Source organism: Heliangelus exortis, chromosome 2 (genome assembly GCF_036169615.1).
Source record: "Heliangelus exortis chromosome 2, bHelExo1.hap1, whole genome shotgun sequence".
NCBI lineage: Eukaryota > Metazoa > Chordata > Aves > Apodiformes > Trochilidae > Heliangelus > Heliangelus exortis.
The window spans coordinates 5362381-5378187 of record NC_092423.1 but is presented as its reverse complement, the minus strand read 5'-3'; the positions used below and the strand labels follow the sequence as shown (position 1 = coordinate 5378187).

The window sequence follows — 15807 nt, the reverse complement described above, 5'->3', positions numbered from 1 at the left end:
CAATTACAGGATATTTTTGCATAGTTTAAACATAGTACAAAATCTTTATAGCTTACTATCAGCAGAAAACTTTTCTCCTTCATTTTTGAGTTCCTGTGAAATTGAGGAATGCCCTTCAAATGCCATGTGTTGAACATACCATGCCATTTTTGAATAATTCTGAAAAATTTTCTCCATCAAATTAATGCCCTGAACTTGCCTGCTGAAGAACAGAAAGTTCGTGGTACCTCTCTGTGCTTGCTCAAGTCAAGAACCAAAAACTTTAAATTGGTCCTGATAAATGCCAAAAGTAAACAGAAAGTCTCAGCAACCTGTATGCACACAGCAGGCAGTTGGCTGCACTGACAGCTTCCTTCTGGAGCTGGTTAGGCAGTTTCTTTAGGAATCATTATTTCACGGTCAGACGTGTATTTGTCCCTGGAAAAATATTTGCTGATGTGAATGTGTTATGCAAGGCACCCGTCAGCTGTGAAAACAAAACTGTCTGTCTGTGGGTTTCGTTGGTTTTTATCAGAATCACTCAGCCCATAAAACAACTCCTTGCAAATGCAGGACCTCCTGGTTTTTCAATTTAATTTTCAATCCGGGCACCGCCTGCGTCGCTGGGGCCGTTTCCATCGCAGGCAGAGTGCTGACAAACACTGACCTTATTCTCCCTAGCATATGGTAGATGCAAAGGCAGAAGTGTTGAGAGCCTTAGATCCAAATTTAGCAGCACTTTAACGGCAGGAGAAGTAGGAACTGGTTGCAGAAATAGTTTGCAGGGCCCTGATTGTGGTGTGTGGAAGGAATGTAAATAGGGGTGGCTCTGTTTACATCAACGCCCCAGGCTGTGACGGGGAGAGAGAAAGATTGGGGGAGTTTCTTACATTAAAAGACATTTCCAAACAAGCTGTAAAAGGTCATCTTGGTGACATGCACCAGCAGTGAGGGCAGACTGCTGTGCAGCAGGTCTCGAGTTAAAGCAACATGCTGGGCAAGTCAGTGGAGGGGCAGAGGAGAAGAGAAGGGATGAGGAATCAGCAGCTGGGAGCTGCAGTAATTCACACACATTGTGAGAGCAAGGAGGACTGAGAAAACACAGGATAGTGGGGCTCCTGCTAACCAATCCTTGAATCATTATGTCAAAGCATCCCTTAGGGATGAAGGTGATGGATAGCCTGTGTTGTTCCCTGGTCCAGGGCACTGCCAGTGCTCCAGCTCCTGCTGAGTACCAAGGTCCTGATCCCCGCTGTTTGCCCATTAGCATCAGCCACCTGTGCTGAAACTCAAATCAGCCAAACTGCTTTTTCTGGGGCGAAACCAGAGAAAAGCAGCACTCAGTGCCAGCTTACCCCCCTGTGCTCAGTGTGTTGTGAAATCCGTGTGGTGTCCCTGCAGCCATCCTGGCTGGCAGGGCAGTCCTGGGGTCAGGGAGCAGCTTTCATCTCTTCTTGACAAGATGCTGAAGCAGCTGGGCTGGCAGCAGCTGGTTCAGGGCTGATCTCTTGCCAGGCAGCATGGTGTGCAAATATGGTGCTGGCTATTAACATCTGAGGACATTCCTCATCTGCATTTCCTGACAGTAAACACAAGTGACTTACTCAGGCAATTAGAGTGGGATGGGGTAATTCAACGTGACCCAATGCCACATCCCAAAGATCACCTGTTAGTGACAGGGGGGGTGGGATACAGAAAGGGAAGGATCTGAGGAATATTTCCCCCCCGAGCAAAAAAATTGCCCACCTTCCCTCATGAGTAACTCAGGGACTGTTTTGGCAGTGCCTCCAGGTTTCTGCACATTGACCCTCCTCTTCCTCATTATCAGTGGTGGCATAAAAAAGGAGAAGCACTTTTTGGTCCATGTCCTTCACATGCTCAGTGGTTTGCAGATGTAGGTTCGTTTCCTTGTTCTGTGGTTTTTTTTTTGTTTTTTTTTTTTTGTGAGACAAACTACCTTCTCTCAAAGGGCTGCCTGCCAAGAAGGAGAAAGGCAAAGAGTTACTGAGTTATTGCTCTCTACCTCCACTCCTCCTTTTCCTGTGTTATAGAATCCTAGAACAACCATTTTCGTTGGAAAAGACCTTTGTGATCAGCAAGTCCAACTGTTAACCCAGCACTGCCAAGTCCACCACTGAACCATGTCCCTAAGTACTACATTTATATGGCTTTAAAATACCTCTTGGCGGCATCAATCCTATCCTTTAGGATTAACAAAGTGATTTATTGTCCCTGTTTCCTGCACACTCTGAACATTCCACCTGAGGAGCAGTAACAAGACACAAGATGGAGAAGCCAATGGCCAGGGCTCATCTCTTAGGCAAGTGCTTTAACCATTAGGCACCTTGTCAGGCTTGTTGCTCTGGCTCTTCAACACCTGTATTTTGGGCTGCCCAATGGCTCTAAGTTCATACATGTGCTTTGGATGCACTCCTGGAGCCTGAAAGCTCTGGGCTTACAGCTTGTGGGGTGATGGAGAGATTCAGTTTGTGCCCTTCCTGCAGGAATGGTTCTCCCACAAATGGCCATCATTCCCTACATGCACAAAGGGGTGAAATCCTTGTGTTGGGCTGTGTGCGAGGGAGGTCTGAAGGGAGGTCTGTTGAGGTTTGAGGGACCTTCTGAAGGGAGGTCAGGACAGTTTAGGTCCTTCTGGGTTTTGTGGGTCACCATCTGGGACCTGGGTATTTGCAGAGCCTCTAGGTCTGGTTCCAGGCACATCAATGTTAACCACTTGAAACAGACACAAACAATAAACATGTGGGTTACTTGAAAACACCCTGGCTCTCTAAACTGACCTTCTGCATCCTGCTGGCCTGACTCAGACCTGCCTGCTAATGCCATGGGGGAGGGAGGAGAAGGGCACTGGGCTGAGAATTAACAAGGGAGGAGCACAAGGGCAACATCCGGTGATAAAAATTGAAAGGAGGATTAAAAAGAGAGTCCTCACATCTCCCTGAGACTAATTGAGACAGGAATGATTTCACCAGCTCCAGGGAACACTGCTCTGTGTCCATCTGAGCAGGGAACCTTTGGCACTGGCCAAGAGGGACCTGCAGCCAGGGGATGGAGGTGACTGGGTTGTCACCTGTTTGATGGGAATCATAGAATCATAGAACATAGAATCACAGAATCAGCCAGGTTGGAAAGGACCTCTGAGATCATCAAGTCCAACCCTTGATCCACTCCCACTGTGGTTCCCAGCCCATGGCACTCGGTGCCACATTCAGTCTCTTCTTAAAAACCTCCAGGGATGGAGAATCCACCCCCTCCCTGGGCAGCCCATTCCAATGCCTGATCACCCTCTCTGGAAAGAATTTTTTCCTAATCCCCAACCTAAACTTCCCCTGGCAGAGCTGAAGCCCATGGCCTCTTTTCTGACTGATAGAGCCCAACCCCCCGTGGCTCCAACCTCCTTTCAGGGAGTTGTAGAGAGTGATGAGGTCTCCCCTGAGCCTCCTCTTCTCCAGCCTCAACACCCCCAGCTCCCTCAGCCTCACCTCACAGGACTTGTGCTGGATCCCTTCACAGCCTCCTTGCTCTTCTCTGGACCTGCTCCAGCACCTCAATCTCCTTCCTGAGCTGAGGGGCCCAGAACTGGACACAGGACTCAAGCTGTGGCCTCCCCAGGGCTGAGCACAGGGGCAGAATCCCTTCCCTGGACCTGCTGGCCACGCTGTTCCTGATCCAGCCCAGGATGCCATTGGCCTTCTTGGCCACCTGGGCAGACTGCTGGCTCCTGTTCAGCTCAGGACATCCACAGGTCAGGAAGGACACAAGATTCCTTGTGCTGTGATTCATGTGCTGGGCTTTACACAAGCCACCTCCTCAGCAGACAGAAACACCCAAGAGAAGGTGGTGCAAACTTTCCAGATTGCCTCCTGCTCCTGGTTCCCTCCCTGCTGTGGTGTGATGGGGAGGGAACAGGGAGGCTGCAGGGCTACGTGACTGATGGGGGGGTTGCTGTAATATTCCCCTGCTGTGAAACCTCTCTGTCCCCCTGTTATTTCTGATTTCCCCTTGCAGATAGCCCAGCTGAGCACACAGTTCATTTGGGGCTGCTAACAGTGTGCTCACTGCCCAGGAGCAGCTGATGATGTGCTCATGCTGGGTTAAGATTTTCCAGAAAAGAGATAACATTTGCAGATGGCTTGGGCTGACTCCTTTGGCTTCAGTTTTTTATTGATAGATAAAAGCAGGACACATAACCAAGATGGAAAGCTTTAAGAAGTGTCCTCCCTTACCCTGTTTTTTTAAACAGTTCCTGTGTTGTTTCTCTTGCATGACTACAATAGGCACCAATCCTTCCCTGTACCTTTTCTTCATGGAGGAGCTCTGGGCCCTCCATCATCCTTTCCTCAGCATCCCCACTGTGGTCAAGGCAGACACAGGTTTTCAATCTTTTTCCTCCCACACACAGCTTTCTTTTCCAGTGGATTCACTTTGCCAGATAACGGTTTCCAAAGAATCCATTCTGAATTTCCAATATTTAACATCAGATTTTCTGGTCTTGGAAACTCTAGGTTGTTGCCAACCCCAAGTTTAGGGATTGATTGCACAAGCAGGCTTGCTGGGCTATTCTGAAGGGACAATAACTCTGATGAGCCAAGCAGTGGTGAGCACTTGGCAGGTGATGAGGAACAACAGGATGATCCTTCCACTTACTCTGCCATAACCAGAAGAGACCAAGAGTAGAAGAAAACCAACTACTTATGGACCATCTGCATGGCACCCATGCTTGGGCTTCCTTTCTGGTCAATGATCCACCATAGCCATGGGTTAAGGGTGTGATTTATCTTACACTAAAGATTTTCTCTAAAAAGGAGAGAGAAGGTGACTTCTTTTTTTTTTTACCACTGCTTATAAAAGGAGCCTAACTAAACTTTAGACTTTCTGACTGAACTGAATCTGTCCCAACTTGATGGCATCCTTTACATTAAGGTTGTATCTGTCAAATACTTCTCCAATCACTGTCAAATATTTCCCCAATGTCCCAGACAAAACCATCTGAAAGTCTCTCCATTAGAGCAGCTGCAAGGGGCTTGCAGCCTTTTTATTTCAAGGGTGGTTTTAGTGCTCCAACCCACAAACTTTTACTTGATGGTAAATTGGCCAGATAATGTAATTCCACAGCAGCCCAGCCCAACCTTTTGTTCTTCTCACTGATCAACTTTTGACCTTTATGAAGTGATAATAAAAGACCACACAAAGATAATTGCTCCTAATTATCTGGGAGAAGCTTTGCCAGCTCCAGGAAGGTCCTCACCATGTGCTCTTGTAGAGGAACCAAACCTACAAAGTGCTGTGAAAGATGTTTGACCATCCCAACATGTGCTGGGTGGGAATTTAAAGCAAATGGCAGGTGTTGGTTTTGGAAAATCACTGATTTTTGAAAACTGCAGTTTTGGATATATTTTTTTGGGTTTTTTTGTTTTCCCCCAGCAGCTGAGCCTCATCATGACTGTCCTGGGGAAAAAAAAAAAAAAAAAAAAAGAATGTTTTCGCACTCTAATGAGGGCCTAATGAATTTTAGGTGATCCCAGGGCAGCCATACTAAAAAGCTGCAGGGTGAATGCCAAGTTGTGTTTTTCTCCAGGCTTGACTTCGAATAAAGTGGGGCCTTTAATGGTGAAATTGCCCCAGTTTAAAGGAAGGAGCTGCTAAAATCGATAATTAAAGGCAAATTTTTCCCTTGCAGCAAAACAGTGGGTATATTTTTCACTCACATACTGCCTTTTAACAAAGCTCCTTCAGAATAAACACAAATAAAATTGATCTCACACGTTTGATACAGGAAACAATTTTTGCCTGTAATTTACAATTGGAGGTAAGTAGAAGTTGAGCCTTTTTTTTTTTTTTCCCCCAAAATTCCTGTGCTTCTATTATAGAATAGTAAGTGGCAGCAATCAAATGTGATTCAGGAGTTTCTGCCCTTTCCTCTCAGTCCTTTGTAGATGGATTGAGTGGCCCTTAGAAGACAAACTGAAGCTGTGCCTGCTGCTTGGGGAGTGCTTGATTGCAGCCTGGTTTGAGGGCACTTGCCCACTCTCAGGGATGCTGTGGGACTCTCTCCATTACTTAAGTTTAATAAAGTGGTCTCTTGAAGGCTCTGCTCTTTCTGGATTGCTTTGTGTGTGCAGTTTGCAAATGTAACACAACTCCAGGGCTCACTTCCACTAGCTGAGGGGTAGAGAGAGAAATGGAGAAAAATGGTCTTAAAAGCACTGCTTTGCTTTATTTATTGCCATGAGAGGGGTGAAGATGGGGTATGGGTGACACCAAACTGCTCTAAAGCTTTGATCTTTACCTCCCTAAGTTGCTCTGCGGTGACTGAGAAGAATAGATGGGATTTTAAACTGTACCTTCTCACTTTTTTTTCAAAATAAAGCATGACTATTTGGATCCCCACCCTCCTCTTACTGACATCACCTCTTCTTTTACTGCGAGGTGATGTTCACTGGGAGGCACAGCTCTACTCTCCCCACTCTCAAAGGGGGGAGAGATCAAATCAAAGTTGTTCCAAGGACTGGAACCAAACTCTTGGCAGTGATTTGCATCTCATAAACACGGTATCACAGCACAGCATCTACTGCATGTTCTGCTTCTTTGTTAAATAAAGAACTTGGGGTGGGGTTTTTGTTTGTTTGGCTTTGATTTCTTGCTCTTTCTGCTCCTTTTGATTTGAACTTCCTTGAGTATCAGAGTTTGGGGAAGGGAATCCTCCAGAAATTGCAGGAAAAGGAGAAAGTGTAAATTTCTTAATAACCCTCACCAAGTAGAGATAAGGCTGACTGAACCCCTGCTGACAGCAGGCTCTGCTTTCTTTCCACAGTCTCCATTGAGGATATTCGGGATGTGAGGTCAGGCCATAAAACAGAAGGTATGGAAAAATACGCCAAGGATGTCCCGGAATATCGCTGCTTTTCCATCATTTTCAAAGACCAGCGGAAAAACCTGGACCTCATTGCAAGTTCAGAGGACGATGCCAACCACTGGATCTCTGGCCTTGCAAAAATCATAGCCCACAGCAACTCCATGAACCAGAAACAGAAACTCCAACAGTATCCTTTTTGCTTTATGAAGTGATTAATCCCACACAAAGATGCACTTGTCTTTCTCTGTGGGTGGAGATAGGAGACTGACCCCATTTTTTTCCCTATTGGCCCTGGGCACTGAGTTTTGCTCTGATTTGGGGTAAACTCCCTTGTTTCCAATGCTTTTTTGTTTTGCAGTGATACAAGCAAGAGTGGATTCAGGCTTCAGATAGATCCTTAAGCAAAGAATTGCCTCTTTCAGGGAGCTCCAGATAAAACAATCATTATGTTTTTTTGCATTCTTTAGGGGTCTGTTTCACTTGCATTGAAGTAAACTCCAGGAGAGGCACTTCTTGGCAAGGCATGAAAAGCCTGCACTGTTTATCATGTTTCTCAGTAATACAAGGCAAGGGAACTGATTCTTCTCTTCTGACTGCCAGGTTTACTCTGGGGTAGCTCCACTGACTTTGATGAAATTGCTCCTTATTTCTCTCAGCATGGGAGGAAGTTTTGCCCAAAAAGACTTTGCAGTTGCTCGAGTGACAAAGCAGACATTGGAAAGGAAGAGTAGCAGAGCTGGAAAAGAGAGTGATTTGGTTATGAAATGGAGAGTTGAGCTAGTTAGTGGGTGAAATCCTGGCTCTGCTGAATTCACAGGGAGTTTGTCCTGGGGCTGCGTTTCATCCATCGAGTTGCTCTGTGACCACAGGTCTCACATTCCTGTAAAAAGAGAGAATATCTGTGGGCACAGGTTTTGATGGATTTTCTGCAGTCCCTGTGTGTCTGAGGCCCCGACTGTGCCATCTGAGCCTGTTGGCTGATTTTACCTTGATCTGATGGAGCCAAAGCAGTCATGAAGTATTAAGTTCCTTTCAGCTTCACAGAGATAGGCATCCAGGCATCAGAGAGGAAACCAGATAGCACTCTCAGTAAGAGAAGGCTCCATGAGCTTCATGCCTTGTTCATTGTCAAAGCAGCTGGGGAAAGGACTGGAGATGCCAAATCTTCACTTAGGGAATATCACAAATCTGGAGTCTGAGCCTGAGCAGGCACTGGGGGGGTCTTGCCCTCACTCAGGGCATCACTCCATGCAGGTTCCCTGCTGGGGAATAATGTGGAGTTGATGATGAAGGTGGCACATAAATGCTGAGCTTTCACCAGGCTCTCCTCTCCCGTGCTTTCTCCTCCCAAAGACCTGCACAACCACAATTTTGTTGGTTTAAAGGAATCAGACTCTGGTGGTTCTGATGTGCATGGGATGCTGTGCTTATCACTTGCCCTATGAGTGTCTTTTTGGATGTTTTTTTCAAGCTCTAGGTGGTAAGGTTGTTCCTCAGCAGTATTATCAGTTGTTATTTCCATGGTTGTAGGGAGCAGTCCCTAGAGAAACCTCCAAACTTTGGTGGGGAAAATCTGGGCTACAGCAAATTGTCCCTGGAGGTTGCCAAATTGAATATATTGCTGAAAACCTTCCCCAGAAGAAGAGAGAAGATTGCTAAGGGGGGAAAAATAACAATGACATTTGCAAGGGAAGAAGGCTGTAAATTTCCAGCGTGGAAAAGTGCCTCTGTGTCTTTGGAAAGCAGAATTGAAGCTAAGTAGGGTGGGTAGGCAAGCTGTATTTCTGGAAGAGTAATTACTGTGCAGTGCTGGCTTCCAATCTGGGATTGTCTCAGGCTGCTTAACGTAACCTGGAATTACAGAACAGCATGATTTCTCATTTGAAATTTGATGATGTTTAATTAAAGCCTGGGATTTTAAATTTAGTTTGTCTTCACTGGGTTGGCTTGGCAGTGTGGGCTTACCCAGATCTGCCTTAAACCTCAGAAGTGTTCTGTGCATCTGTGAGCACAGAAGGGGGAGAGTCAGGAGATAAGGAGAAGTGTTGGGTCCCCTGCCTGTCCCCCAGAGCTGGAGAATTGCCTTGCAGTGTATCTTTTCCAGCCTCTAAAGCCTTGCAAAGCAAGTAAGGAATGTGCAAGATTTTGAAGCAACTACTGAAAGCAAAAACCCTGCTGGTTTCAGATGGGGTTTGTTTAGTTCATAACACAATGGAGTTGCCTGTGGTAGCAAGGGACTCAATTTAGGGCTTTGTGTGTCCTTTCCAGTCCTATTTTCCTACGAAGAGAAAACTCCTGTGTGTTTGGGGAGCACTTCTGATGTTCTTATACACACATTGCTGTTTTATTAAAACTCAGATTCCGCCCTGCAACAAGCTGGCACGGGTTATTTAGCAAATATTGCAGGTATGTGTGCAGGGAAGACTTTCAACCAGAAAATACAGAAGGCTTTTCATCTGAGTATTGTGGCCCCGTCTGCCTCAATTCTGGGATTTTATGTATGAGCTTTTCTTTTGGTTGGTAATCACTTACCAGAAGTTTTGCAGCATTTCTGTTCTGAGCACATTCATGGGATATCTGCCAGATAGCTTCAGTCATCCCTCTCTGGTTTCTCATAGAAAGCTGGTAGCTCTGGAGCTGGCAGATCCTTAAAAAACAAGAGTCAGGAAGCAGGCTCTCTCCGGATGTGTGCAGGAATGGGCACAGCTTTTCCCCAGTCCACCCAGAACCAAATAGGAGTGTGAAGGGAAAGGAAGACCCATGACCAGGCCTTTAAAATGGGGTTTGCATCAGATGAGAAGAACTTCAGTTATGTGTTTACTTCATCCAGCTCCTCTGAGCTCTCTGACATTTGAGGGTGTCCCCGTGCACTGGGAATTTTGGTGTTTTGGGGACTGAACACTGCTGTTTGCTGACAGGACAGACAGGGGCTCCAGTTCTCTGTAGTCTTCTTTTTTCTCTTTGCTGTTTGTCCATGCAGGGAGAGGACCCAGGACCCACTGCTCTTTCTGGGCTCTGATTTCCCTCCTGCATTGAATACAGGCATACAGGAGGGAAGAATCATAGAATCACAGAATCCTAGAATTGGCTGGGTTGGAAGGGACCTCAGAGATCATCAAGTCCAACCCTTGATCCACTCCCACTGCAGTTCCCAGCCCATGGCACTGAGTGCCACATCCAGGCTCTTTTGAAATATCTCCAGGGATGGAGAATCCACCCCTTCCCTGGGCAGCCCATTCCAATGTCTGATCACCCTCTCAGTAAAGAAATTCTTTCTAATGTCCAACCTAACCCCTCCCTGGCACAACTTGAGACCTCTTGTGCCCTCTTGTCTTGCTGAGAGTTGCCTGGGAAAAGAGCCCAACCCCCCCCTGGCTCCAACCTCCTTTCAGGGAGTTGTAGAGAGTGATGAGGTCTCCCCTGAGCCTCCTCTTCTCCAGGCTGAACACCCCCAGCTCCCTCAGCCTCTCCTCATAGGATCTGTGCTTGAGTCCCTTCACCAGCCCAGTTGCCTCCTTTGGACCTGCATCCTCCATTTACAAGCAGAGCCTGGGCAAACTTTTTTGCAGATGCATTCACTCCCCACATACTGCCTTCCAGAATCACCTTCCATAGAATCACAGAATTCTGGTTGGAGTCCAACCACGAGCCTAATCCCAACCACGAGCCCAATCCCACGGAGTCTGGTGCTGACCCATGTCCCTCAGCAGCACATCCACACATCTTTTAAGGACCCCCAAGGATGGGAACTCAACCACTTCCCTGGGCAGCCCATTCCACTGTTTGAAAACCCTTTCAGTGATGGGATCTGCGTGACCTCTGGGTGCTCATGGTCAGTGAAATGACTGCAGAATTTTTAATTTTTTTTAAAAAAAGTTACTTTTTGGGGGGTTTTGTTTTTTGTTTTGGTTTTTTTTTGTTTGTTTGTTTTTATTTTGGGGTTTTTTTTTTGTTGTTTTTTGAATTTTTTTTTTTGGCATAGTTAAAGCAAGAAGAGTAGTTTCTACACACAGGTAGTGTTGGCCAACCTCTGGCTGTGCCAGGCTGGATTTCCTCTTGGTTTACTCGAGTTGCATGTTACTCCTGTCTGTTATTTTTAGGGAAGGCTGTAGGGCAGCTGAGGTGCAGGGGCTGGGTAGGGACTGGTGGCACCACTGCTGGCACCATGGTGAGATGCTGAGCAGCTGCTTTTTGGAGCAGAGCTGATGGAGGGGATGCTCTCTCCACCTTGGGGGGGATGGGGGTGTCCTGCCAGCAGAGCATCCTCTGCCCATGGGAGTTTCATGAGTCAAACTTCTTTTTCTGAGAAGAATCACCCAAAACCAGACCCTGGTTCAGGGCCCTGGAGTGTCCTGGGGAGCTGGGGAAATGTAGCTTCTCTCTCTCTTGTGGTTTCTATGTCTAAAGAAAGGGAATATTAATATTACCAGGCTAAGATGGAGACAGTGTGAGGTCATTGCTTAGCACCTGCCAAGATTTTTAAAAACAAAGTTCAACTTTCCATGAGACAAACAATACTTACAAATAGTTTACACATATCTCCAGAGCTCAGAAATACTTGAGTGCAGTGGTGAATTCTCTGTCTCAGCCCCAAAGGCTGTCAGTTAATATCCTTTTTTGGGGTTATTTTGAAAGGCCCAGTTCAAACATTAAGGTGCCATTGACCTCAGCTGGTAATTGCTAATCTCTTAGCATCCATCTTACCTGGATGGGCATTTTTAAAAGAGTTTTTTAGTAAGAGTTTGAAGCAGTGTTTCCCATGCAAAACGTGGAAGGTTACATTTTTGGAGATCAAATTGTTACTTTGATCTTTTTTTCTATTAAAAAATAGAAGATTTTTCTGCAACCTTATCCAACAGTAAAACAAATTAGAGAGAGACAGTCCCCTGATGCAAAAAGCATTTTTTTTTAAACTTCAAGATATCTTAAATGTCTAACAATATTTTCCTAAGAGATGTCAAGAATTTGGGAGACAATAACCTGGCATCACATTGAAAAGCTCATTTTTAAATATTAATTGCTCCACAGCCATAGGTATACTGAAGTTATTATAAACCAAGCTCTTGTGAACTATTATCACAGGATGGTCCAGATCCTGCCCATTTCACAATGGGAAGCCAAGACCCCCAAAGTTTGGTTTGATTTTGCTCACAAGAATGTTCTTAAGACATACAGGTGGAAACCCCTAAATAATACAGAAGGTGAAGGAGACTCCAAAAATTAACTAATGCTTCATTTGGGGAGTCCCTGTTCAGCTTGGTATACTGAATATTGTTCAAATCTCTAAAAATCAGTTTTACCTCACTTGGGAGCTCCTCTACCCCACTTTTCCTCCCTCCTCTGTCCTCTTTTAATAGTCTGGAGCAGAATGCACTTTCTGTCATACAAGAATAATCAGACTGTTTTATGATGTGGCTGTGGCCAGAAACTCCTACAGAGTCAAGAGAGTGGATCCAGCCTTGGCCAGATGGTGAAAAGCTTCTCCTGGGCCACGACCATTTGTATGACAGCATTTTGCTGCTGCCAAAGCATCCTTCAGAGTGAGATGATGTAATCTGTTCAGTGGTAGCATGCTGGGTTTACAGCATCTGGAGAGGTGGATCAGAGCCTTTAGAAAAGTTTTCCCCCCAATCCATGGGCAGCAGAAGGGTGGTGTTTAGGCTTGGCATTGACCTGGAAAGATTTCCTTACATCATTCTGCAGCTGGATTCACACCTGCCTGCGGAAAGCTGATAAAAACAAAGACAACAAGATGAGCTTGAAAGAGCTCAAGAACTTCCTGAAAGAAGTGAACATTGAAGTCGATGACTATCATGCCAAGAAGATTTTCCAGGTAATGAGAGCAAGCAGATGAGGTATTTGCTGTTGGCTGGGGTCAAGCACAGATTTCAGCTTTGGCTGGAGACCGAAGCTAAAGTGAACTCTTTCCTCATGCCAAGGAAGGACTCTTGGGTTTTGGTGCTCAGTGGATTCAAACAGACATCTAAGTTGGGTCAGCACAGTGCTTTTGATGAAGTTGTGTTGATGTCTTTGTTTACCACTGCTGCCCAGTTTTGCCAGAATTCAGAGGTGCAAACATGGAGAATGTGAGGAAAAGGGAAAATAAAAGTTCAAGTGCACTATGAGCTCCAGGTGTTTCAGGAGTTCTGTGTGCTGTCCCATATGTCAGTGCCTAAATGGCTGAAATTGGTTTGGTTACAATTACAAACCCAGAGCAGAGGAGGTGAGGGCCAAATGACAACAAAAAGAAAGTGCAAATTAGAAAAAAACCTTCCAGATTCATGAAAAGTGTGCAGCATTACACCCAAGCCTGGACCAGTCTTGTTGATTCAGTGGCCCAAGGCATATTTAATCTTGTCAGGCACATACACCTCTAAATTCTTGAGATCCAGCTTGCTGGCTGAGCCTATCAGAAGATAAGAAAAGGATGAAAAATTCTCAGTTATTAAGCTTTTGATTTCTCTCTTAGCAAAGCCTTCCTGCTGAGGTGAGATAAAACATCTGGGTAATTTCCAGACTTCCATCCTGTTGGAAGCAGGATTTGAATTCAGGGGTGGGCAGTGTCAGAGAAGCTTTTTCTGATCAGCTGTGAACACGGGGGTGGTTTTGGGCAGCAGGCAGTAGTTCTGCTCCTTCCTCTAAGCAGATAGCAGGAAAAGTTGGCAAGATCTCACTAGAACCTTCCACCAGAAGAGGTACAAATTTCCTAATCCTTGCTTTATGGAGGTCTCCCTCTTTCTGGTGACTCTGCAAGAACTGAGGGAAGGTCATGATGAAGTTTTTAAAAAATTTCTGCTTACAAAAATCTCTGGTTGGCACATTGCACGCTTTATTCCCTGCTCAGGAAGACCCTGGAAGAATAGCAATAAGGTTGGGATTCCCTGGTTGAGTGAGGTGTCTCCAGTGCATTGAAAGTAGACACCAGCAACTCCCCTTCCTTTGAAGCCTCTGTAGGTCAAGCCAATAGTGAAGATGGGTGCAATTCCCCTCATCCTAAAGGATACATCTGATAGGTCTAAGATGAAGCATTCCCTATGTCACAAAACATCTGAAAAGAAACCCTTTTTATTTATTTTGCTTTTTTTTTAGAGGTTCAGCCTCCTCTTCATTCAATGACCCTCTTTTGGTATGGCAATAGTTACAAGGGAGCTCTAGGAGTGGAAACTTGATGCAGTTCAATTCTCTTTTTGCTTAAGGACTCCAAGTAATTACTAAACCTTGATTCAGCCCATCTAAATGCAGGCAGGGAGTTGAAGCAACCTCATTAAATGTGTTCCTCCTGATAAGAGGCTCTTTGGTGGTTAATTCAGATCTCCTCTAGGCAGCATTGGCACCTGCCTTGCTCCTAAAGCAATTACATTTTCAGTTTATACACCATCTCTTAAAGATGGACAGAAAGACATTACAGCATCCTGAAAAGGTGATCTTGTCTGTCTTAGTTTCTCTTCATTTAGTCACAGGAAGGAAGGGTGATCAGGAGAGAGCTACAGAGCATGTTCTTGCCCCAATCTTGCTTTTCATCACATAACTGTGTCCACCTCTAGGTTTAAGACACACCTGAATAAGACAAATGCAATGCAGCCAGGATCAGTGCAAATCTCCTCTATTTGCTTGCTTCATTTCAACCTGAATATTCATTTTGGGGCATCAGAAAAGTTCCAACTTTTCTAGCAGGCTGAGGTTCCCTTGGGACTCGTGGTTCATGATCCATGCAACTGAGGTAAAACACAGTATTTTGAGTTGAGATTCTCTTTCTAATTTGGACCTCTAATAGGCCGGGCAGGAGGAGGTGACTTTTATACATCTGATCTGTCTTGGAATATGGCAGTGGTGTCAGTGCTATTGTCCTGTTTCCATCACAGCAAGGATGAGACATTTCCTGGACTGCTCAAACCTAACCTGAAGGTGTCTGTAGTACTGAGAATTTCACAGGTTGTGCCATCTCTGAGATGAAACTGTAGCTTCTACTGAGCAGATTCTAAAATTAGGACAACTTGAACATTTTGCTATCAGTTCAGTCTCTGGAATGATGTGCAGCATGATAATTTCATTTGGTTTTCTATGAGCACCATAAACAGATAGTGAAGGGCTCTAAGCCTTCCAGTATCTTCCAAGAGATAGTGGAGGATCTGCAGAGGATGCAAGTACTTTGTTATCATCTTGCTTGGGACACTGCCAAAGCCACCATGGCCATTGCTGAGATCATTAGCAGGGTTACCCTGAGATGAATGTGATGACTGGTAAACCAGAATTATGCATTTTGGTCATAAAACCCAGGGCAATGGCCCTATCAGTTATGAGAGATTGAAGATGGAAAGCAATTTAATTCCTCTTGTTTGAGAGGAACCTGTCAGCTCAGTTGTGGGAGCAGCTTGTCCACAGCAAGGATGAAATGAAATGCACCACAAGGTCCTTGGAGTGGTGTGGAGCACACCTTCCATTCCAAATTTAGGTCTGAAAGAGGAGTTCTTAGACCAAAGAGTGAAGGAATGTAAAGCAGGGGGTTTGGCATCTCTGCCAAAAATGAGAATTTTCTGACTTAGCTGAAATGTGAGATGTGAGAAGACACACTGGTAAGGAGCTGTTTGCTGCCTTTAGGTATTGAGGGAGGGGGAATCATCCTAATAACAAGACAGTCATTAAAAGTGGGTTGATTCCTGAAATTTTTCAGGGAAAACACTTGGAAGCAGTATAAAGCTCCCTGTCTGTGATTCCTTTGAGATGGGCTCTTGCTTCCCATTGCAGCTCAGCTTACACTGAATGCAGAGGTTTACATCCCAGAGGTGGCTGAAAAATAGTTATTGGAGAATTCTGCTAGGAACAAACATCAAAATTCTTCTCAGGATTTGCCAGAGAAAAATTGTAATTTCTGGTGAAAAATTGAATCCGGAAATATTTTAAACTGGATATAATTGTTGTTGGGAAGTCTGTTGTCCCCCACAACAACACTAACA

General features: G+C 45.2%; 1 protein-coding gene across 2 annotated transcripts in view; it reads left to right on the top strand.

Moving 5' to 3' along the window:
* PLCD1 (phospholipase C delta 1) overlaps nt 1–15807 on the top strand; it is a 52175-nt gene that overhangs the window by 17986 nt on the left and 18382 nt on the right. For both annotated transcript variants that reach the window (XM_071734618.1, XM_071734619.1), the window contains exons 3-4: nt 6812–7040; nt 12557–12686. In XM_071734618.1, the coding sequence (XP_071590719.1) occupies nt 6812–7040; nt 12557–12686 (359 nt within the window). The remainder of the gene's footprint in view (nt 1–6811; nt 7041–12556; nt 12687–15807) is intronic.